This window comes from Elephas maximus, chromosome 20, assembly GCF_024166365.1.
Source record: "Elephas maximus indicus isolate mEleMax1 chromosome 20, mEleMax1 primary haplotype, whole genome shotgun sequence".
Taxonomy (NCBI): Eukaryota; Metazoa; Chordata; class Mammalia; order Proboscidea; family Elephantidae; genus Elephas; species Elephas maximus.
The window spans coordinates 55,803,359-55,827,679 of NC_064838.1; the positions used below are offsets into that span (position 1 = coordinate 55,803,359).

At 45.2% G+C, this 24,321-nt stretch overlaps 1 protein-coding gene across 3 annotated transcripts in view; it reads left to right on the plus strand.

The window, feature by feature from the left end:
• RAD54L2 (RAD54 like 2) overlaps positions 1-24,321 on the plus strand; it is a 127,345-nt gene that overhangs the window by 90,189 nt on the left and 12,835 nt on the right. For all 3 annotated transcript variants that reach the window (XM_049861906.1, XM_049861905.1, XM_049861904.1), the window contains 12 exons: positions 10,013-10,214; positions 11,144-11,283; positions 11,745-11,861; positions 12,162-12,388; positions 13,221-13,403; positions 13,547-13,680; positions 14,974-15,170; positions 16,200-16,542; positions 18,430-18,607; positions 19,824-20,075; positions 20,295-20,413; positions 21,812-21,930. In XM_049861906.1, coding sequence (XP_049717863.1) covers positions 10,013-10,214; positions 11,144-11,283; positions 11,745-11,861; positions 12,162-12,388; positions 13,221-13,403; positions 13,547-13,680; positions 14,974-15,170; positions 16,200-16,542; positions 18,430-18,607; positions 19,824-20,075; positions 20,295-20,413; positions 21,812-21,930 — 2,211 coding nt within the window. The remainder of the gene's footprint in view (positions 1-10,012; positions 10,215-11,143; positions 11,284-11,744; positions 11,862-12,161; positions 12,389-13,220; positions 13,404-13,546; positions 13,681-14,973; positions 15,171-16,199; positions 16,543-18,429; positions 18,608-19,823; positions 20,076-20,294; positions 20,414-21,811; positions 21,931-24,321) is intronic.

Below are 24,321 nucleotides of genomic sequence, written 5' to 3' on the forward strand. Positions count from 1 at the left end.
TGCCCACAATGAATGAAATGTAGAGGATTTTGTTTCAAAGCTAGTTATTTGTCTAGTTGAATTTATGGTGGTGGTGGTGGTGTTCAGAACTCACTCCCAAGAAGCTTATGTAAGTGTTCTTTGATGTTTATGTAACTCTGGTGATGACTGCTCACAGCTGGCCCACGTGAAGGAGAAAGTTCGCAGGTATTTGTGACCCGGTCTGATTCTGTGATCCTGAATGGAGCAGTAATAGCCATTGATTCTTAAGCTGTGCAGACAGTAATTTACCTCAGGTACTTGTCAAAGCCCGTGTCTCTTTACCTCCTTGTTGACATTTTTGCCTTTTTTCCTCAGTGGCTGCTGGTGAGTTACAGAATTTGGAGGAGAAATATTATTTGAAAGGAGAGCTATTATTTGAAAAAGTTTATTATTTTGATTCAGCTGTAAGTTCACGTGATTCAGTATTCAGAGGGTACAGAAGAGCACATAGTGAATTTTGACTTAGGGAAAAAATAATTATAGGATTTTTGAAATAACAGTTTTATTTTTAAGAATAGTTAGTTTACTAAGGCGTGATACATAAAATGTTACGTAGATACCAGCAACTTCGTAAGCAGCAATGAAGCACTTGGAAAACACTCACTTACGTGACCAAAACCAAACCAAACCTATTGCCATCAAGTCTATTCTGACTCTTAGTGACCCTGTTAGACAGAGTAGAACTGCTGCTGCATAGGGTTTCCAAGGCTTTAATCTTTACAAAAGCAGACTGCTGCATCTTTCTCCCACAGAGCAGCTGACAGGTTTGAACCGCTGACCTTTTGGTTAGCAGCCAAGCACTTTACCACTGTGCCACCAGCGCTCCTTGATTTATATGACAGTGAACCTTAAAGGAAAAACTTTAACAAGCAAATGGTCTTTGTTGGGCCCAGAAGCTGAGGCTTCATTTAAAGATGGCTTGGTGATAAGGAGCTGGTTTAGACCTCTATCTCTGTATAAAGGATAGGGGGAACTCTGTGTTTGAACTAGGGAATTGTATACGCTTACTATGTCTGATCATTTTTAAACACTTGGCCACATTTAGCCCCATACCAAGTCTCACAACTTGGGATGTTCCGTAGTGAAATCTGTCTGTGATATTGAAAGGCCATCAGGTTCTCTTCTTCCTCCTCCCAAGAACAGCTCACACGGGCAAGGCAGAAGTCAGAAGAATGAAATAGAACAGTTGACAATAAGTTCCCATGGCCCGACAGTTCAAACCCCTCAGCCTGACATTCAAGGCCTGCCCTTTATACTCTGGTTCTGTCCTATCCACCTACAACTGTTCTTCAAATGGTTGCTCAATAAATTTGCTTGTGTTATAGGAAAACAAAACAAAAACAAGCAAAAAAAAAAGGGCTTAAGGCCAGGAAAGTTTCAAAGGTCATTATCAGAACCAGGCCAGAGGACCCAACAAAACACCAAGCTGAAGTGTGCCAGTCTCACTCCAAGTGTACTTGGTGTGTAGGCCAAGCTGCAGTATTGGTGGAAATGGCCATTTGGTAATGGCTAGGGTCACTATGAGTCGGAATCAACTCGACAGCACTGGGTTTTGGTTTGGTTTTGGTTTTATCACCTCTTGGGGAGTCTGCTTCTAGCCTGATGTTTTTATTGGAGGAGGAATTTGGCCTCTCCTTTAACATTGGTGATTTCAGTGGTAGCATTCTCACTTTCCACGGGAGAGACCCGTGTTTGATTTGTGCCCAGTGCACCTTTTGCAAAGCCACCACCCATCTGTCAATGGTGGTTTGTGTATTTCTGTGATGCTGAACAGGTTTCAACAGAGTTTTCAGACTAAGATGGGCTAGGAAGAAAGGCCTGGTGATTTATTTCTGAAATTCAGTCAACGAAAACACTAGGGATTGCAATGAACTTATCATGGGGATGGTGCAGGACTGGGCAGTGTTTATTGTGTTGTGCATGGGGCCCCCATGAGTCATGAGTCGACTCATCAATAGCAGTTTAAAAAAAAAAAAAAAAAGAATTTTTTTTTTTTTTTTTTTTAGCAGTTTAGGAGGGAAGAATTCTGGGCTGAGCTAGGAGGAAGGTGATTGCAGTATTATGTGACAATGATGTAGAAATAGAAATATTAGCTCTTTGAAGAGGTGGGTGCCTAAGGGAATGATAGTTCTAAAGGACAACAGAGAATTGCTGAGCTTTTTTCCTGTAGTGTTTCAGGCAGAAATTGGAGAGGGCTGTTTTAGAAGGGTAGTGAATTTGGGAGGGCAGCTCAGCACACTTCCAGCTCCATTTTGTAGCTGCTTTTGTAGTTCTCATGCCTGGCCGAACACGTGAGTAACAGCTCTTCTCTTCCTCAGCAGGGGGAACACACCCATGAGCCCAGGCTCATACCACATTCCCAATGCTTAGTGCCCTGGACTCTGCTTTTTCTGGGAGGCCTTTTGTAAATAGCCGGCTGAGGATCCAGTAGTAATAGAGCAGAGAGTTATGCTTTAACTTCTTGTGCATGTTAATGGTATTGTAGTGTCCCATCACAAGCATTCCTTGTCTGGTGCCTTCCTTGGCCGCTCCCCCTTTGCTTTTCAAAAAGCCTGTCTACTTGAAATCTTCGGTGAGCTCTCAGTGTGAAGGCAGAGGAAGGTGCTGCCAGTGCTGCTGCAGGGAGTGAATCACCCTGGGCAGCCACATGTCTAAGTGTGTGTGCTTACAAACGGACACACAGACACACTTTTATGATAACCATGTTAGCTGCTCCTACTTCCCCTGCCCCCAAACACAAGGGCAATGGAATGTAGAATGCTAGGAGGAAGAAGCCTTGAAAATAGTCTTCCCCGGGATGGGGGTTGACTTCTGTGCCAGCCTCCAGAGAAGACCTAAGAAGGGCTCCTGGGAAGAGAGAGGGAGGTGGTTGCCAGGTGGGAAGGCCCTTCCTGCTGCAGTGTTGCTTACTTCATTTTTTTAACCGATATTCAATTGCATGTGTTTTCCTAGCCATTCTACCTTGTTTGAAGTCTCTGTGCCTTTTGCCTGTGCTCCTGTATCTGTCTAGAATTCCGTTTCTTCCTCCTTTACTAGCTGGTTTCTATCCATTCTGTTAGACTGAACCCAAGTCTCACCCTTCCCAAGGAAGCAACTCACCCCCAGCCCTAGGTGAGGCTGGATTAGGTGTCCTTTCCCCAAGTGCTTTAGCTAGTAGCCGCTCACAAGATTGCATACCTGTAACCTTCCCTTGTGGTCCAGGCCACTTTGCCCTGGCTCAGGTCCTGGTATACAGCAGATGCTCAAATGTGTGTTAGGCTCAACTGCAAGCAGGGAGCAGGAGAGGCAACAAGTGTCTGGTTTGTGGCAGTCTCATGTGGAGAGGTTTAAGATAAAGATGTGGTCTATAATCTCATGTGATGTGTGTCTGTGTAAGGGACACTTGTCTGTGACTGAACAAGATGCAGTTTGCACATGCCATTTCTGATTCCCCCTTTGTTTTCTTATTTCTAATCTTCAATTAGAATATATAATCGAAGTTTGTGTTCCCCACACACATAAATACTGCCTTCCAGCATGGTTGACTGAGTTCTGGGGCTCTGTGTGCTCCTGGGCTGTTCGGTGTGATTGGAAGTGTAGAGTTCCATGGAGTTAGGCCTACCAGGGCTTGAGGAATAGTATCCTCCGGGTGCTAAAATCTGTTTTTACAGATGTGGGAATTATAGCTCAGAGAAGTTGAGCCCATGAACACGGAGTGGCAGAGCCAGGATTCAAAGCCAAGACTGCCAAGTTTATATTCTTAACTGCCTGCTCCTACTTATTTCCTATGTATCCATGGGCAAGCCTTTTTCAGTTTTCAGAACTTCAGTTTCTTGTATTTAGAATAAGGGAAACAAAACTCACCTTGTAGAGTTATTGTAAGGAGAAAAGAAGATGATACGTATAAGAAACCAAACCTCTGCCTTTTACCTGGAATAGTAGTAGTCATAGTATAAACACCCTGTTTTATATTGTGCTTACTATGTGCCAGGCATTGTTTTAGCGTTTTATTTAGCCTATCTTATATAATTGTTAATGCAGCTTTGAGGCCACTAGAGTTGTCATTCCCTTTTTGTAATTGAAGAACAGAAAGGTGAAATAAGGGGCAGCACTGGAGTTCCCACCCCAGCAGTGTGGCACCAGTTTTCATAGTGTTATCCCCTACACTCTGTTCGTTCTCTTAGAAAACATTAGTTTCCAACTCCATGCTGTTTTAGAATCTGGTACCAGTATGAAAAGGGACCATAGGGGATCCAGAATGATAACAGGACAAGGAGGAAGCCGTACTGAGTTTCAGAAGGTGAGCAGTACAGAATGTCTGCAGCATCCTGATTCCCCAGCTTAGCCACTGACTGGTGAGATAGCACATTTGTTATTTGTGAGTGCAGTTGGGTGCGTAGGATGATGACCCATGGTATGTCTTTCACCGTGGGGACGCTAGCTCACTGCTTCACTCGTCAAGACTTATAGCAACTAGCCTCCCTTTTCATCTTTTTCATTGTTGCTGATTTTGTATTTGCTGAGTTTTTATGTTTTTTTTGTTTTTTATTTTGATGTATAGGATTGTTAGTTTCCTTTGTGGTTACCATAATAATTACCTCTGTTTTTCTAAGTTTAAACCAATCTCTTACTTTTTGATATTGCCTTGACTTCCTCTCCATATGACTGCATTATTTAGTCCCCATTTTTTGTTTTAATGTTGTTATCTTTTACATATTGACGTCTCTGTTTCCCTGTTTTTGGTGTTTAAGCTTTATTTTTGTGACTTCCCTATCAGGGTTGATAATCTGGTTGTTCTCTCCTGTGTTCTAGTCTTGGGTTGTTACCTGATGTTATCGATTCTCTAACTGGAGGACTCCTTTTAGTATTTCTTCTAATTTTGGTTTGATTTTTACAAATTCCCTTAACTTATGTTTATCTGGAAGTGCCGTAATTTCACCATGATATTTGAGGGACAGTTTCGCTGGGTATATAATTCTCGGCTGGCACTTTTTTCCCTTCAAGTCTTTATATATGTCATCCCATTGCCTTCTTGCCTACGTTGTTTCTGCTGAGTAGTCTGAGTTTAGTCTTAGTGAGTCTCCTTTGTAGATAACTTTTCATTTATCCCTATTTTACTCTTAAAATCCTCTCTTTATCTTTGGTTTTGCCAAGCTTGATTATAATATGTCCTGGTGACTTTCTTTTGGGATCTACCCTGTGTGGGGTTCATTGAGCTTCTTGTCTTTCATGGTACCAGGGATGTTTTCTGCCAACAAATCTTCAAGAATTCTCTGTGTATTTTCTGTTATTCCCCTGTGTTCTGGTACTCCAATTTCTCATAGGTCATTCCTCTTGATAGAGCCCCACATAATTGTTAGTTTCTTCATTCTTTTATCTGATTTTTCCTCAATCTGAATTTTTCTTCATTCTCACTAATTCTGACTTCCATTGCCTCAATTCTGCTCTTATGACTTTCCATTGAGTTGTCTAATTCTGAAATTTTATTGTTAATCTTTTGGATTTCTGTTTGCCATCTCTGTGGATTCTTGCACCCTGTTAAGTTTGTCATTATGCTCTTTTATAACCTTCTTAAGTTCCTCTGTTGCTTTGTCTGTGTGTTCCTTGGCTTAGTCTGCATTTTGCCTAATCTCGTGAAGAGCTCTGTATATTAATCTTTTGAATTCTACCTTTAGTAATTTTAAGACCTTCTCTTTCTCTGGGAGATTTCTTGGTTCTTTGTTTTGGTCACTTGCTGAAGCCATCATGGCCTGCCTGTTCATGTGATTTGATATTGACTATTATCTATGAGTTGGAATCGACTCAGTGGCACTGGGTTTGGTTTTTGGTTTTATTATCTCTGAGCCATCAGTAAGTTCTTATATTTATTTTATGTTTGCTTACCGTGTCCTAGCTTCTTGTTTTGTTTTGATATACCCAAATAGGCTGGTCATGTGAGCTGCTTTGATTATTGGTGTTTTTGAAGCTCTCACATCCTGTCGCCAGGTAGTTAAAGCTGTTACTAGGTATGTGAGGCCAGGAGTCCGTTTACTTTTCTTGCTTGGATTCAGTTCAGGTGTCCAGGTCATCGATCACTGAGTGTGGTGCAGGCTTTCACCTGTAGTCCTAGATGGGAAGGACTACGTAGGGGTGATTGGAGTAGGCACAGATATATGGCTGCAGCAGGGGGTTATGTTCTGATCGTGGTAGGGGGCTGACGGCTGCTCCTGAGTGCCTGGGTGGAAGGTGTGTCCCTGTTTCCTAGAGTACGTAGGAGGGTGGGTTTTGCAGCCGGACATTGGGCACCCAATTTGTTGGCTGTAAGGACTGGGAGGTACCACTTACTCTTGTATGCCAGTTGTGGGTGGCTAGATAGAGTGAATGGAGCCGCTAGTCCTCAGGCCTCTGATGTGGGTAGGGGAGGACCCTGCTTAATGGGCAGGGCGGTATCCAATGCCACGAATCCGCCGCTCTCCCTTAGCTATTGCAGTTGAAAATAAGCTTTGGGTATATACCATGTTGTACTGTGCTAATGAGGGTCTATGCTGTTGAAATGGGCCCACACCGATCTAGGCAGGGGTGAAAGGCATTCAAAGTTCATGGACCCCTTCTGCCTGTGCCTAGGCAAAAGGCTGTGCTTGCCCTGAGTTCCTGGTTTAGCAGAGCTAGCAGATTATTTTTTCTTGTTTGTTAATTTGTTCCTTCTCCAAAGGCAGGAGAATGGCTTAGGGTGCATGACTGGTCCACTTCTGGCTCGGGGGGCATGGAAATTACTGAAGCTGGACCTGGCTGGAGCAGAGTGGGGGTGGTGAGTAAATGGGAGAGAGGTACTTCCTGGAGGAGTGAAGGTTTCTTTTTGATCCCATGTGGTAGGTTAGACCCTTGCACCTAACTTTCACAGATTCAGCGCTGCTTTCCCCTGGTTCTGCGGTTTCTCTGCGACTTGGTTTCTCCTGGTGTGGAAAATATGTCCTGAGCAGTAGTGCTTGCCACAGCCTGTGCATGCTGGCCGATCCAGCCTGCAGGGTGCTGGCCGGGTCAGGTCTGGCAAACCCTCTCTTCTTCTGAACTGTCTATCCCTCCCCCAGCCGCTCAGCCCTACTCTTCAACTTTGTCTTTGATGTTCAGGGCTCCTAGATTGTCATATATAATCAATTCACTTGTTTTTTTGGGGTCTTTGTTATAATAAGGACCATAGGAAGCATCTGACTACTCCAGCATCTTGGGCCCACCTCCTCAGGCTGCTAGAAATTATTTGATGTTCTTACCTCCAGGAGATGGAGCTTATTTCTCTTTCATCTGAATGTGGGCTTGACTTAGTGACTTGGTCTGATGAATAGACTGTGGAAAATGAAAAATAATGACAGTGAAGAAACCTAGCAGATACCACCGTAACCAACTTATCTAGGTTAACACCACCAGTGATAGGTCATGCTGCCGTTATGTATGTACCCTCTGATATGCTGTGATAAGAAGGACACTGCCTTAGACTAAGTTCTCTAGAGAAGCAACACCAGTAAAGAGTATAAATATAGAGAGATTTATATCAAGGAAATGGCGCACGTGGTTGTAGAGGCTGGAATGTCCCAAGTTTGTGGATCAGGATAGAGGCTTCTTCTGATTCACGTAGCCACAGGGGCTGGCGAACCCAAGATCGGAAGGTTAGACAGCAGAGCTCTTGCTCACGCATGGATTAATAAAATTGACGAATCCCGGGATCAGCATGCAAGACTGCAGGCAAGCTGCTGGCTCAAATCCCAAGAACCGGAGATCAGACGAACAGGAGCCAGCTGCAGCATCCAGCAGGAGCAAAAAGCCCCCGAGCCGCTTATATTTGATGCAGGGCATATATATGTTCAGGGAAAATCCCTTTCAGCCCATTGGCTACTCACAGCAGATGCCATCATGGGGATGATCACATATCAAATCTCGACAGGAAAGTGATCACAACATAAGACTGCCAAAACACTGAGAATCATGGCCCAGCCAAGTTGACACACAATCTTAACCGTCACAGGCAGTTTAGTTCTAAAAAAAGAAAGAAAAAATCCATTGTTGTTGTTATTAGTTGCTGTTGAGTTGGCTCCAACTCATGGCAACCTTATGTATAACAGAGCAAAACATTGCCCGGTCGTGTACCATCCTCATGATTGTTGTCCGTTCATCTTATGAGTGTCTCCCTCATTTTTGCTGATCCTCTACTTTACCAAACATGATGTCCTTTTCTAGTGCTTGGTCTTTCCTGGTAACATGTCCAAGTAACCCCAATCTAACCATGAGAGAAAACATCAGACAAGCCCAAATTGAGAGATGTTCTACAAAATGCCTCACCAGAACTTCTTTTAAAAATATATATAATTTATTTGTTTTGTTGTTGTTATGGAGAATATGTATAGCAAAACATATACTAATTCAACATGTGCAATTCATTGGCATTGATTACATTCTTGAGTTGTGCAACCGTTCTTACCTTCCTTTTCTGAGTTGTTCCTCCTGCATTTACATAAACTCACTGCCCTGTAAGGTTCCTATCTAAACTTTAGAGTTGCTGTTGTCAGTTTGATCCCATATAGATAGTTCTTAAAAGAGCATAATGCTCAAGGCAGACATTCTTTACTAGTTAAGCTAAAGTTTTGTTTTAAAGAAGACTTCAGGGGATATTCCTGACTAGTCTTCAAAAATGTGTCTAAGTCATGGAAGACAAGAAAGACTGAGAAACTGCCACAGATTAAGGGAAGCTAAGGAGTCATGATGACTAAGTGCAACCTGGTGTCCTGGTTTGGATCCTGGAATAGAAAAATGACATTAGTGGAAAACTGATGAAATCTGAATAAAGTCAATAGTTCAGTTAAAAAACAAACGAAAACCTTCCTGGCTCCTTCTTGCCTGAGAACCAAAAGGCATTGACTAGGCATCTTGGTTATAACATTTATATTCTAATTTTGAATTCTTCTTACCTTTGGAAAACACCTTTTGATTTGTGCATCTAGGAGGCCCTGGAGGATTTAGGGACAGGCTTATAGTCTGTGTGGCTGTCAAGGCCTGCCCACCCAGTGAACAGAATACTGCTTAGCAGTTCAAGAAGAATGGTATGCACATGGACCTCTCCCACCCCAGCCCAGACCTTGTTGGTGGTTGATGCTACCTACAAATGACATCTCGTCTGCTGGAAATCCCTTCCATTTTTTTCCCTCAAGGCCAAGGCATTACCTTTAGACAGTCTGCTCATCTTTCAGGGTTTAACTCACATTTTGCCTCCCATATAATTCCTTGTGTGATTATCCAATGGGTAGTGTCTCTCATATTCTTGGGACCCTAACACGGTTATTCTTGGTTTAGCTAATTACCTCTGGTGGGAAAAATGATGTCAAACCTCAAAACTCTTTAGGTCTTTTGGCCTGCCCCTCTTGTAACACACCTTGCATTGTTGTATCTGTGTTTATACATGATCTATCTCCCTAAATAGGACACAGACTCCTTGAAGCAAAGAAGTCTTATAAATATTCCTTGAAGCATCTACAGTAGCACTTGCCGTATGGGTAAACCCTCATTAAATGATTGGTGAGCTGAATAAATGAATGCTTTGAGATGCTGAAAGGGAGATTATTCTCCCTGGTTACAGAAGAAAGGTGAAGGGACTTGTCTGGAGGCATACAAGGAGTGCGAGCTGTATTGGGAACCCAGCTGTTTCAACTGTGTCTCTTGTTGAGCAAGCAGAGGACATGAAGCTTCCTTGCTCTGATGGTACTGCTAAGTTATTGTAAGAGTGATGAGTATCATTGTTGTGGGCCTGCTTGGGTTCAGGCTCAGTTCTAGGCATGCAAAGTAGTCCTCACAACAGCTCTGAAATGTGGGCATCACTATCCTCATTTTGTAAATAAGCCCATTCAGTTTCAGAGAGGCTTCAATAATACCTTAGGTCACCGGCTGGTAAGTCTGTAGGTGAGATTTGAACACAGGTGTGTCTGACATCAGAACTCATTTTACCCCCAGTAAGTTGGTCCTTGGCATTTCTTTCCCCTTGTCTTTTCAGACCCATCCCTGGAAGGCATGTGTGGCACTGAGTGTGCCCAGCTGGGGGAAGATGGGCAGCAGCCGCCACGGTGCACTTCAACTACCTCATCTCAGTCTGAGCCTCCGGAGCTGCTCAGGCGCCACCAAGGCAAGAGCCTAGCCTCTGAGGACCCCAAGAAGAAGAGAGCTCAGAAGCCCTCCCACATGAGGAGAAACATACGGTAAGCTCTGCGTGTGTAAAGGTGTAATATCTTCATCTTAAGGCTGTTGATAGCAGGAGAACTGTTGAGCAGGAGAGTCTTCCTTCCAAAGGAGAAAAGTGCAGGCCGTGGGTCCCCAATAATAGTGAAGATGCATCTCAGCGCTGTGGGCCTGGGCTGTCAGAGGGTACAGGGAGGATGTGGGTGGCCCTTGACCACTAGGGGTATGTTTTACTCTCCGTAGGCCCTGGGAGGCAACCCAAGGATGATAGGGTGCTCTGGGTTAGACTCTCTGTTTCTTCCTGTATTTTTCCTTCTGTCTTACAATAAGAAGAGATAAAAGTAATCTGAGTTCTCATCTTAGCAGTCAACTGCAGATGGCAGGAGACTGTCTGGCCCAAAGGATGGCTTTTTCCTTGTGCTAAGACATGAGCAAACGTGAACTTCCTTAACTTCCTGAATGTCTAGCAGTCCTTCCTTCTGCCAAATAACAACTTGTGCAGTTGGAAGGAGATAGATATTATCTCCCCCCGCTTTGCCCCCACTTATTTTTTAACATAATAACTTGACAGTATTACCCCAAGTTTGGGAAATAAGGAGGTAGAATCACCCATAACCCTACTTCCCCATGTAACAACTCTGTTTTTTTAATAATTCATTTCGGCTTTAGAAATCACATGTATAACTGTGTTACCGTTGACACGTTATGTGCGGAGACAGGTTGGGAGGGGCATCTATCAGAAGGTTAAATAATATAGAAAGTGTATTAGCCCAGAACCACCTGTGCCTTGAAGTCCCATTTTTTTCTCCTGCTCATTGCAGAGTGTGAAGGATTAATAGGGCTTTGCCTCCTCCCCACTCTGAGCTTGGCAACAGTGATTTCCCTCTTTAGACTTGACAGTACTTTGCCCAGATCTCAAGTGAACCCAAGTGTGCACTCTCGTGTTTAGAAAGCTGCTCCGGGAGGATCAATTGGAGCCAGTTACCAAAGCAGCACAGCAGGAAGAGTTGGAAAGAAGGAAACGCCTGGAGCAGCAGAGGAAAGATTACGCAGCCCCCATTCCCACCGTTCCCCTGGAGTTCCTCCCTGGTAAGCAGTGGAGGTGGCAGGAGAGGCCCTGTGCTTCATGGGGCAGAGGCCCTTGGCACACACAGAGCTGGGATAAGGTTGTGGGCCTCTTGGGAATCCTTTAGAGTCATTCAGCTTCTCGGGAGTATGTGATCAGAAGGATTTCATTTTAAAAGTTAAGATGGATAAAAATGTACACCTCAAATTGCTTTTGTTTAGATTTTCTTCCCATAACTTTGGATCTTAATATGCCAAGAGATTGGGACCTTTCCTAGTAGCCAGGTGGGTACCAGAAAATAAGAACCAGTAGAAAAAGGGGAATATGGAAAGAGAGCCACAGTTTTTGAGATGGCCTCTGCTTCTCTCCTCAGGGGATATTCCCCATGAGAGCCGCAAAGGAGGAGGGGGTGGCGAATCATTTTGGGAAGATCTGTTTGAGTAAAATGTCTTTTCGACATTCCCTTCTACCTTTCTTTTTCTAGAAGAAATTGTCATAAGAGCAAGTGATGGTCCCCAGCTGCCTCCTCGGGTCTTGGCCCAGGAAGTCATTTGTTTGGACAGTAGCAGTGGCAGTGAGGATGAAAAAAGCAGTCGAGATGGTAAGATCGAGCTCTAGAGGTTCCTCTCTTCCTCCTGACCCAGTGCTTGCCCTGAGAGATCAGCTGTACCTTTAAATAGAAAAGAGTTTAGCCATTTCTCATTCAGTTTAGGGTCTGGCTTTCACAAATTTCCCTGAGTCTCTTTAGTAAATGTGAAGCTTTTCTCTTGTCTTGTCTTGAAGCTAGAAGAGAGAAAAGGTAAAAATCAGAATTTTTGGAAGTGATGACAAGCTCTCACTTTAAGTTTCTATGCTTTCCTTACTCCTTGGGATAATTTTTTTTTTTTTTTGGCTATCTCAGAGGTGATTGAGCTGAGCTCTGGAGATGAGGACACACTGCACATTGTGGACAGCAGTGAGTCTGTCAGTGAGGAGGATGAGGAAGAGGAGAAGGGTGGCACCCATGTGAACGATGTCTTAAACCAGCGTGATGCTCTGGGCAGGGTCCTTGTCAATTTGAACCACCCTCCAGAGGAGGAGAATGTCTTCCTGGCCCCACAGTTGGCACGGGCAGTGAAGCCTCATCAGGTATAACTAATCTCGACTCTACTTTTCCTTTCTGCTCCCCTGCTGTGGGCACTGCCTGCTAGTGGTTATTAGCAACACAGCCTGTGAAGTACTTATTTGGTACCTAGAGCTATTGGAAAGGCCTGATCCTTCCCCCTAGCAGTTGATACTTCAAGATTTCTGACAAGTAGGAATGGCTGATGAAAGGGAAGAGACAAGCCTCAGGTTTGCTCTGTCATGTAGGAGGCTCTGGATTTCTTGGCTTAATAATCTTGAACCTCCTTCTGTGGGATCAGTAAGCTGGTGGAGATAACTCTCTCAAGTGCAGTGTTTTGATTAAGAAGTTGTAGCTCCAGAAGAGACATGAGAGTCAGGTGTCTAGGGGACTTTGCAATAGAGAGGAGGGAGCAGAGTTAGTATGCATTGATCCAGAGCCTGGAACCAGGACGAGGGAGTGGAAGTTCCATGAAGGCAGAGGTTGACTAAACATAATAACTCTAACAAGAACTGCACCTCATGGAATGGATGGCCTTGAGGAGATGAGGTCCCCAAGGTCAAGAGCAGCCAAGCCAAGGCTGAGTGAAAGACGCTGCCAGGAATTTGGTACTGTAGATTCTTGCGTCAGATGGAATATTGTACGAGGTGAGTGTTTTTCTGTGTTTTCTCCAAGAAGACCATCATCATCTAATAGACCAATTAGGGTGCAGGGAAACTTCTGTAGCAGCTGTCCACACTAGCTGTCTGTTACAATGCCTGCTTGTTTACTTGATTCTGACTAATACTGAAGAGAGTAAATCTAGAGCCCTGGTGTTTGCCAGCCCTCTGACATTTGTCTGTGTTTGTCCCTTGTCAGATTGGTGGAATTCGGTTCCTGTATGATAACCTCGTGGAGTCCCTGGAGAGATTTAAGACCAGCAGTGGCTTTGGCTGTATCCTAGCCCACAGCATGGGTCTAGGGAAAACTTTGCAGGTGATCTCTTTCATCGATGTCCTCTTCCGCCACACGCCAGCCAAAACAGTCCTTGCCATTGTGCCGGTAAGAGTTTGGGAAGATTCCACTTAGTAAACCCCCTGAAGAGCTCTAGGCCGATGCCTTTACTGGGAGCTAAAAAAAGTATTATGTGCTCAGCTCTGAGTTTGTTCCTTAAAACCCTCTTTTTGGACGTGGCTTTCTGACAGGTGAATACTCTTCAGAATTGGCTGGCAGAGTTCAACATGTGGCTTCCAGCTCCTGAAGCCCTTCCAGCTGACAACAAGCCTGAGGAAGTTCAGCCCCGGTTCTTTAAAGTCCACATCTTGAATGATGAGCACAAGTAGGTGGCCCACCCTCTCCTCTCTGCCCCTTTCCTTTTAGACTTCATCGGGGACCCAGATGCCAAGACGGTCTGTTGGGGTATGTGCCCTATCCTCCCAGATTCCTTTTGGTTTCTTGCGTGTCCCTCTCTCTGTTCTTGCTCTTTTTTATTTCCCTCTACCTAGCTTTTCAGTAAAGCCAGTTATATAGCCCGGGAAATGTTTTGTGTTTTGTTTGAAGATGCTTTTATATCCTGAAAATCTATGTGCATGGTCACATTTTCCCACATGTATAGTAATAAAATTCAGCATGATAGAATGGAACTTTCCATCTTCTAACTTTTTACCTTTTACATATTTCTTCTCTTAGAAACCTAATCATTAGTCTCTTAAGCACTGATCTACAGTTGACTTTAGTGGTACAGCTTCCAAACTTTGGAAGGTGCAAATCGTGTTTTTGTTTTTGATTTTGATTTAAATAAAAATATTTATGTTTCCATTCCATAAAGTCAACCTGATTTCCAAAAATCTGAAGCTGTTTCTTAGTCCAAGCCAGCTATGCATGCTACCCTTTCTCCTAGCTGGCATGGATAGTTGAAAAGGTAGACTTTTCTGCAGAGGCTGCCTTTTGTGATGTTTGGCCATGTACCTCCAAGTGAGGAGACTGTGAGTGGTCTCATAGGTTGTCGGTCACCTGCTCTGCTTTGCTTAGGTTTCGGGACCGTTAGGCCACTTTCAGTTAATACAGCCAGGGCTCAGTTATTTAGGAGTGGACTGACTGTGCAGAGGGTCATTTGGTTTCTGTTGCTCTTCTTCCTTTACTGTGTGTCCTTGGCTCTATACTCACTGGAGCTTGGGCACGTGAAATGCAGAATGTCGCCATTTCTCTTACTACCTTGTGTTTATCATAAGAATAACTCAAAAGTCTCCTTCAAATGCAGAACTGTAGTTAAATATGTGTACATCCAAGAGGGTCGTCGTTTTCACTTGCCTTGTGCGGTTGAATTACTGTGTTTCTTGGTGTTTAACCATCATCCATGACCCAGTCCATCCTCAGTGCAGTTAGCATCTCTAAGATGCTAGGGAAAGTCCCTGGACAGCTGGCCAGCCCTGTGAGGGCTGCTACATGCCATCTTTGGCAGTAAAGAATTCTGAATGCATATCAACGCAGCTTAGATTAGGAGGAATTCTTCCTGGGTAGCAGCAGAAGCAGTAATACTTTCTGTTTACTTTTTTTTTTTAAAAAAAAAAAAAAACAGCTTTCACAAGATAGAACTCACATATCACACAATTGTCTCTGTTCACTCTTGCAGGACAATGGCAGCTCGTGCTAAAGTGATGGCTGATTGGGTGTCAGAGGGTGGGGTGCTGCTGATGGGGTATGAAATGTACAGACTCCTCACCCTGAAGAAATCCTTTGCCACAGGTAGACCGAAGAAAACCAAGAAACGTTCTCACCCGGTCATCATTGATCTGGATGAGGAAGATCGGCAGCAGGAGTTTCGGAGAGGTGGGCGGCTTATCCTGGGCATGCTGTCAGGGCGTTTCAGGAAAAAAGAAATAGTGTCTACCTACCAGTAGTACCTGGTCAGGTGTGAAATGTTTTATTGATGTGAGTTGTCATGAACCAGAAATTGTGGTCCCCAGGATGGGTGAGATGACTTCCGTTGGCTCTCAGCGATGCTGCTCCCTCTGCAGGTAGTGGGGTCCCCATTTAGGCTGGGCCGTGGACTGGCCTGGGGGAGATTCCCCTGCCAGTCTGGCCCAGTTTCTCTCACAAAACAGCTGGGAGAGTAACCACTCTCTTTATCACTTCCTAGAGATGTGGTGAGAAAACATTAAGAAAATATTTTTAAAGTGTTATAATCGCTAAAGACAGAGTAGAGTTGATCCCAATTGCTTTTAGTCAAAGCCATTCCTGTGTAGTTCTAGTTCTCTTTCCTCTTCTAAGGGGCCTTTGCTCCTTTTGGGAAGGAATTTTTTAAGGGCACAGTAGCTGTTTCATTTTATAGGTCTCTTCATCTCTCAGGCTATGTTCTAGTTTGCTTCTGTGGAATGAATTTGCCATTTATTAATGACTTACAAATAACTGCGGGAAGACTTTGTCCTTTAGCTGGCTCCCACCAGCCAGCCCTCGGGTGTGGCGAGAGCCCACTGAAGTGTCTGGATTATTCCCATCAGGTTTCATCCAGGAATGAATTTTTAATCCTAGGCTGGTACCCCTCTGCTGCCCAGTTGGTATAAACCCTAGGAACTCAAATCAGTTTTACTCTTAGCCAAAAGGAATAACAATAATGATAGTAAGGGAAGGAAAGGAGGAAAAAGGGGGTAGTTAGTGCAAGAGTCAACAGTCCAGGTTAGCTTCACACCAGATGCACAGGAGCTTGTGTGGTTGGCTCCCTTTCACCTCTGGGGGCTGACTCTTGCTTTCCTGCTTCCTTCATTTCTTCTGTCTCCTCCAGGGCACCCCTACTTCTCATATTATTGACTAAGAGCAGGCCCTCTTACCCTCTGACTCCGGATCCTCTTCCCTCCCTAGAGTTTGAGAAGGCCTTATGTCGCCCTGGCCCTGATGTGGTGATCTGTGACGAGGGACACCGCATCAAAAACTGCCAGGCCAGCACCTCGCAGGCCCTGAAGAACATTCGCTCTCGCCGCCGGGTGGTACTGACTGGGTACCCCCTGCAGAACAACCTCATTGAGTACTGGTGCATGGTGGATTTTGTGCGCCCAGACTTCCTTGGAACCCGGCAGGAGTTCAGCAACATGTTTGAACGCCCCATCCTGAATGGACAATGTATTGACAGTACACCTCAGGACGTCCGTCTCATGCGGTACAGGAGCCATGTCCTGCATAGCCTTTTGGAGGGCTTTGTGCAGCGGTGAGCAATCCTCAGGGCCCTGCATTTTGAATCCTCAGCCCCCAGTGCAGTGGACGTATCAAGGCTATTATAAGGGGTGGGGGGATGGGGGGTGGAGAGGGATATTGTTACAATGGGAGGACCCCTTCCTAGTGGGGCAGTAGTAAAAGTTTCCTGTGTGTGAATAGCTAACAGGTGATGGATGTCCGCTGTTTCATTCCCCTGAAAGTTTGACCTAGAAGTGCTTCTCTAAGAAGTTAATCTTTGAAGTCACTAGGCACACCTGCTTTACTTGCTGAGCGAAGTGAGAGAGAGAGCTAACATTCTGCTGACTTCAGTGAAAGAATAGAGGTGGTGGCTCTAGGGAGTGTGACCTCACCAGATTTCAGCATCTCAGTAGGTGTAGCTCAGGCTAGTTTACAACTGTCCCCTCAGCTTACCTTGTTCAGATAGCATTGTAGAGAAAGCTCAGAGGCAGCCCTGAATCAAGGCAAGACCCTGGAGTTACCCTGGTTTCTGCCAGTCAGTCAGTGACCTGGGACAGATTAGTCTGTCGCCTTGCTTTAGTTCTTCATGCTTAAAATAATCAACTTCTTCTTTTCATTTATTCATTTCATTGTACTTTAGATGAAGGTTTACAGAGCAAATTAGTTTCTCATTAAACAATTAATACACATAGTTTTGTGACATTCGTTGCCAGCCCCACAACATGTCAGCACTCTCTCCTTCTTGACCTTGGGTTCCCAGTTACCAGCTTCCTATCCTCTCCTGCCTTCTCATCCTTGCCCCTGGGCTGGTGTGCCCATTTAGTCTCTTCTCCCTTTATGGGCCTGTCTAATCTTTGACTGAAGGATGAACCTCAGGAGTGACTTCAGTACTGAGTTAAAAGGGTGTCTGGGGTCTATACTCTAGGGGTTTCTCTAGTCTCTGTAAGACCAGTAAGTCTGGTTGTTTTTCGTGAGTAAGAATTTTGTTCTACATTTTTTCCAGCTCTGCCTGGGGCTGTCTGTTGTGATCCCTGTAAGAGCAGCCGGTGATGGTAGCTGGGCACCATCTAGTTGTGCTGGACTCAGTCTGGTGGAGGCTGTGGTAGATGTGGTCCGTTAGTCCTTTGGACTAATCTTTGCCTTGTGTCTTTGGTTTTCTTCATTCTGTCTTGCTCCAGACTGGGTGGGGCCAGTGGAGTATCTTAGATGGCCGCTTACAAGCTTTTAAGACTCCAGACACTACTCACCAAAGTGGAATGTAGGACATTTTCTTTATATAAACTACATTATGCCAGTTGAGCTAGATATTCCCCAAGACCATGATCCCTAGCCCACAGCCCAGTAATTCAGTCCCTCAGGAAGTTCGAATGTGTCTAAGAAGCTTCCAAGATCTTGCCTTGGTCAGGTTGTGCTGACTTCCCCAGTATTGTGTACTGTCTTAACCTTCACCAAAGTTACCACTTATCTATTGTCTAGTTAGTGTTTTTCCTTCCCCACCCCTTCTCTCCCTAGTAACAATCAAAGATTGTTTCTTTCTGGGTGTAAACCTTTTCATGAGTTTTTATAATAGTGGTCTCATATAACATTTGTCCTTTTGTGATTGACTTACTTTACTCAGCATAATGCCCTTCAGATTCATCCATGTTGTGAGGTGTTTCACGGATTCATCATTGTTCTTTATCATTGAGTAGTATTCCATCGTGTGTATCTACCATAGTTTTTTTTTTTCATCCATTCATCTGTTGATGGGCTCAATTTCTGCTTGGTGGTTACTGAACCAGTCTTCACTATTGCAAGGCTGTGATATGCCTTAAAATCATCGAGAGGGATGTTTTGGCAGGAGTGCAGCGGTTCTGTTTTATCCTGCATCAACCCCTCCTGGCCACACTGCCTGCCACTGCTGACCTCTTTGCATCTGTAGGAGAGGCCACACTGTGTTGAAGATTCATCTCCCTGCCAAGGAAGAAAATGTGATCCTGGTGCGGCTCTCCAAGATCCAGCGAGACTTGTACACACAATTCATGGACCGGTTCCGGGACTGTGGTAGCAGTGGCTGGCTGGGGCTGAACCCCCTTAAGGCTTTCTGTGTGTGCTGCAAGGTGAGTTGGGGCCTCCAGGAAGACTGAGATGAGAACTAAGGAAGTGTATGGTGCTGAGGGAGCTCTTTATCTTTGATAAGGGAAGTATGAAGTGAGAGTGAGCCACTGCCTTGGAGGACTGGGGGCTTGAGGGAGAGATGTTCTAATTGTACACCTCAGCTGTACAACTTGCTGTCCCAAACTTGAGAAGACACTTCCTTTCTTGATCTTTTATTTTCCGCCTGGAAAAGAGGACTGATGGAGGAACACTGTGGAGCAGAAGTTTTTACTGCTAGCATAATAAGGATTCAAGAAATATGTAGCTTAGGCTATTAGGGATAGCACCCAGTTAGCTCTAGATTTAATCAGATTGAGATTTCTTTCATCCTCATATTGCTTGAGATGATTTGAGGACAATAAGACTCAGGTGTCGGGGACAAGAGTGAGATGTCTTTAGCACAAAGCCTCCTGACCAACAAACCCAGTGCCCTTGAGCCCCCTGAGCAGGCTGATAAACCCTGACTTGGGCCTGATCTGGCCAAGTGCTTCCTGTTGCCTCCTGAGGAATCTGTTTCTTTGACTTGGTACCTCTGGCTGAGCTCTCAGCACACCTGTTAGGCCTTAGTTCTGATTGACTATGGATTCACTAAGTCAGCTGAAGGTGTGTATCCAGAGACAGGTGAGGTTTCAAAATATTTCTGTTGTAGCCACAGTCCTAGACCAGGACTAGGCAGTTGAAACAGACATGGTCTGTGAGGGTGCTGCAGTGCTGATGCCACCCCCCCCCCACCCCCACCATGAGTAATTCTCAGCTCCTGTCAGGAATAATCTTTGAAATGACTTTTGGTTGGTCATCCATAAGTGAGATATATTTCATCTGCAGGGAGAGATGGGTCTTGTTCAATAGTTGAGTAGCTGCCTGTGAAACATGAGCTTTCTTACTCCTTTGAATAAGAATGCAAGGCTTCTGATGCAGCCGCTTTGATTATGTACCAAACCCACTGGCATGGCCCTCACCTGAGTGTTCCCATTCATCGTGTCATGATGATTAGAGCCATTTGGGGAAAGAAAGTGTGCAAGCTCTTTGGCTGTGAAGGGGTTGAAGATACTTTAATTTCTGATGTGATAGTATGTGCTATGGGAGGTGTGTGCTTGAGCAGGTGCATGTTTCCAAACTCTGGGACACCCTTGGAGTGTTCCCTACCCTGTGCCATCTCTGCTTTTCCTTGGGCCTCAGATCTGGAATCACCCTGATGTGCTCTACGAAGCCCTTCAGAAGGAGAGCCTAGCCAACGAGCAGGACCTAGATGTGGAAGAGCTTGGCTCAGCAGGGACCAGCACCCGCTGCCCATCACAGGGGACAAAAAACAAGGGGGAGGACAGTGCCTTGGCCTCTTCAATGGGAGAGGCAACCAATAGCAAGTTCCTACAGGGGGTCGGCTTCAGTCCTTTCCAGGAGCGAGGCAACAACATTGTCACGTATGAATGGGTGAGTCGAGCAGGCCTTCTGTAGGCATAAACCACAGATGGGAAGGGACAGTGTGAGGCCTACCTAGGGAGAGGGTGGGGAGTGTACAGTGCACTGTACTGCCAAGGTCTTTGCAGAGAACTATAAAGGGGGTTGGTGAGCTGCTGCCCTGAGGGGAGGATTTTATTTCTAGTGATCTGGACTTGGACCTGCTCCAGCTTGCCTTGTTTTCTCTTGCAGGCCAAGGACCTTCTGACAAATTACCAGACTGGAGTCTTAGAGAATTCTCCCAAGATGGTACTGCTTTTCCACTTGATTGAGGAAAGTGTGAAGCTTGGGGACAAGATCCTGGTGTTCAGGTAGGAGGAGAAGTTCCGGGTAAGGTTGTGTATCTTATGGTAAACAGTGACACAACCCCTCCAGAGTGAGATCAACCAGGGCCACGTCGGCCCTCCTCTCTCCTTCTCCCTCTCTCTCCCTCTCCCTCTCTCTCTCTCTGCAACCCAGTGCTTATTGTGAGGACCTTCTTGCATTTGTGTCACTTTCTGGGAGTTTCTTTGCCCAATGTAGTTTCTACACAGAGAACAATTTAGAACCCTGGCTAACGTTAGAAATGGAGGATGTCTTAGAGGAGGAGATCATAGTCTAATCCAGCAAACTATCACCCAGGCCAGATCTGACCTGAGAGCTAAGAATAGTTTTTACATTAAAAAAAAAAAACCCACAATGAAGAATATGCCATCAAGACTATATGTGGTCTGCAAAGCCTAAAATATTTACAATTTGGCCTTTTACAGAACTCTTTGCTGAGCCCTGCTATAATCTGTTTTTCTCCCCTCCTGCGACTTTTTTTTTTCTTCCAAGTTTCGTATGTAAGGCTCACTTAAGTGATGAGATTTGTTCCAGAGTCACATTCTCAGTCAGGCTGAGGCTTTGAGTCTCATCAAGGCCTGACTTCTCAGGGAAGCAGACATAAAGGAGATGACTTAACTTGTTCTGACCAAATTTAGCTCCAAGGAGAGCTAGGTGACAGGAGCCCAGCTCAGGAGCCTCAGAGTGAGGGCTTCCACTTGCGACACACTTTGAGATGACAGCAGCGATTCTAACTGGGGAGAGCCTAGGGTTGCCCTGGTTTTGCGGATCACTTCTGGGGTGACTGACTGCATAATTTGGAAGCAGCCCAGTGATCTGTCTCTCTAACAAGACCCCTAAGATGGCCGGATCTAATGTACAGTGAAACCTGTGTGAGCCAGAACTTGACAGGAGGACTGCCTTGTTTTTCTGGGTCTCCATGTTTCCCACCTTTCACAAGGTGCGGTCTTACCACTTTTTTATCACTCGTTTTAGTGGAAAATATTTGCGTTTTTTCCTTCTCTGACAGGTTTCTGCCTTATACAGGTCCTGGCTTTTGCAGGTCTTAACTGTATATTCACGTGGTGTTGGTTTTTAATGCCAAATGCTATTTCTTACTGTGCACTGAGCTAAATGCCAGAATTTTTCAATAGAGGAAGCAAGGAATTAAAAGACTAGAGAATGTTTTAAGAGGGGGCGATGGTAATAAGTATGTAGCCAACTCTGCTCATATTCTGAGCTGGGGAGAACAGCCTTGGTTGCCCTTTGTGGGTTACCTTGTGAGGGGAGTCGGGTGTGGGAGCTTTCACTGACAGTTGCTGCACGTGAGTGTGGGCCTGTTGGGGAACAAGGCTCCCTTGGGTCTGGGAGCCTTCTGAACCAAAAGCTACTTCTACCCCTTTCAGCCAGAGCCTTTCCACTTTGGCTCTCATTGAGGAGTTCCTTGGGAAACGAGAAGTACCCTATCTGCCTGGTGCTGAGGGGCAAGGAGCACAGAAGTGGGTTCGAAACGTCAGCTACTTCCGTGAGTTTATTGCTGCTTTGTTCCGGGAGACTTGGCAAGGTCTTCTTAAGGGTTTCCCTTTCCTTCTCTCTCTCTTTCTCTCTTCTCCTACACCATTCTCCATCAAACCACAGAGCCGGGGAATCCTGAGAGCCAGCTGCTGTGTACGAGGCACTGAACTAGGGGCTGGGGAGCCTGGGGAGATAGGGGGAGTACAGAGAAGTGGAAAGCATAGGCCTTGTCTTCATCTGAGATGCGACAAGTTGAGGACAAATACAGAATGGCACTGATGCAGTGCCCTAATTAGAGTTCTAAGGAGGACAGAATCATCATGGTGAGGGTGGTTGAAGGCTTCCTGAGGAGACAGGACTTGAGTCAGACTCACAAAGATGGAGATAATTTGAATAATACAGAGCAAGTATGGCCAGAAGATCATTCCAGATGGAACGACCAGAGTGAACACAGAGCCGAGAGCATGCATTTTCAGTGGGGTGATATGGCCCACAAGGGGGTGAGAATTGATTCTAGGAGGGGGTATGTGAAAGAATCTTAACTCTTTTTATGTATAAGGCACAGGTATACATAAAATATAAGTATACCTGTGTTATTAAAATTTCAAGGCGGGCAGTGATTGTGTTACTGGAATAATGTTCTTGTCTCCCACTGGTCAAGAATGGGCAGGTAAGGCACGTAGATTTTTCCACATGAGCAAAGCTTTATCGAAGAGGCTTGCAAGTGGAGACCAGGAGGGCCTAGAGCAACGCTCACCCTCATCTCACAGAACAAAAGACGGGCCTGGGTTTTTTAAAGTTTTGGGCAGGAAAAAATTCACGTTTATTGAGATACAGGCAGGGATATGTTAACTAAGGTGCATGTGCAGGAGCTTTCCAAGATGGCTCCTGTCCCGGAGGCCTCTGGGATTCGTATTGGGACTTATTATGGGGTGTTGCGCCTGCGCAGTCTCTCGCTCCCCAGGTCCGATTCCCTGGCTGGGGCTGCAGCCCCTCACTGTCCCTGGTGGAAGGTCACACAGCGGTCACAGGTGGATGTTCTGCACATGACCCTGGGTTTGGTTTTCTCCAGCTGCTTCTGAAAGGCAACTTTAAAGAAGTTTGTGGGCTATTTTTAGATAACCTGCCCATTGTTCTGGGGAATGGCTTTGTTTCTGTGACCTGGCCCATTTCTTGTTACTTTGTTTGCAGATTTGGGGGCCTCTCTGGTCCTCCTCTTACTAAGTCCCTAGGTTCCACAGCCAACCCCCTATTACCTCCCTGATAGTACAGCCTATCTCTCTTTTACGTGTTTCCCCTCTAACCACACCAGTCTCTTTGCTGTTCCTCAAACAGGCACCCTCCGATCTCAGGGCCTTTGCTACCTGTCTTAATTGGAGAAAAAGGTGTCTAAAAAGGCTCCTTAAAAAAAAAACCTGTTGCCATCGAGTTGATTCCAACTCATGGCGACCCCATGTGTTACAGAGTACAACTGCGTTCCATAGGGTTTTCTTAGCTGTACCCTTTACAGAAGCAGATCACCAGGCCTTTCTTCTGTGGCCCCACTGGGTAGGCTCAAACCACCAACCTTTAGGTTAGTCGTAGAGCACAAGCTATTTGCACCACCCAAGGACCTAAAAGAAGGTTTCTTGTTGCTGTTAGGTGCTGTTGAGTCAGTTCCAACTGACGGCAACCCTATGTACAACAGAATGAAACACTGCCCAGTCCTGCACCATCCTCAGAAGTATTGTTATATTTGAGCCCATTGTTGCAGCCACTGTGTCAGTCCATCCCATTGAGTGTCTTCCTCCTTTCCACTGACCCTCTACTTTACCAAGCATTATGTCCTTCTCCAGGGACTGATCCCTCCTGATAACATATCCAAAGTATGTGAGACAAAGTCTTGCTGTGCTTGTTTCCAAGGAGCACTCTGGCTGTATTTCTTCCAAGACAGTCTTGTTTGTTGTTCTGGCAGTCCATGGTATATTCAGTATTCTTCACCAACACTGTAATTCAAAGATGTCAATTCTTCTTCAGTCTTTCTTATTCATTGTCCAGCTTTTGCATGCATATGAGGCGACTGAAAATATTATGGTTTGGGTTAGGCACACCTGAGTCCTCAAAGTGACAGCTTTGCTTTTTAACACTTCAAAGAGGTCTTTTGCAACAGATTTGCCCAGTGCAGTACATCGTTTGATTTCCTGACTGCTGCTTCCATGGGCACAATAATGAAAAAGAAGATTGAGAAACGTTTGCCTTAGCACTGTTGACATGTGGGCTAGATAAGTCTTTGTTGTGGGGGCTGTTCTATGTGTTGTAGGATATTTAGCAACATTCCTGGTCTCCAATCACTAAAGGTCCCTGTCCCTTCCAATTTAATAACCAACAATGTCTTCAACTCAATTCTGACTCATAGTGACCC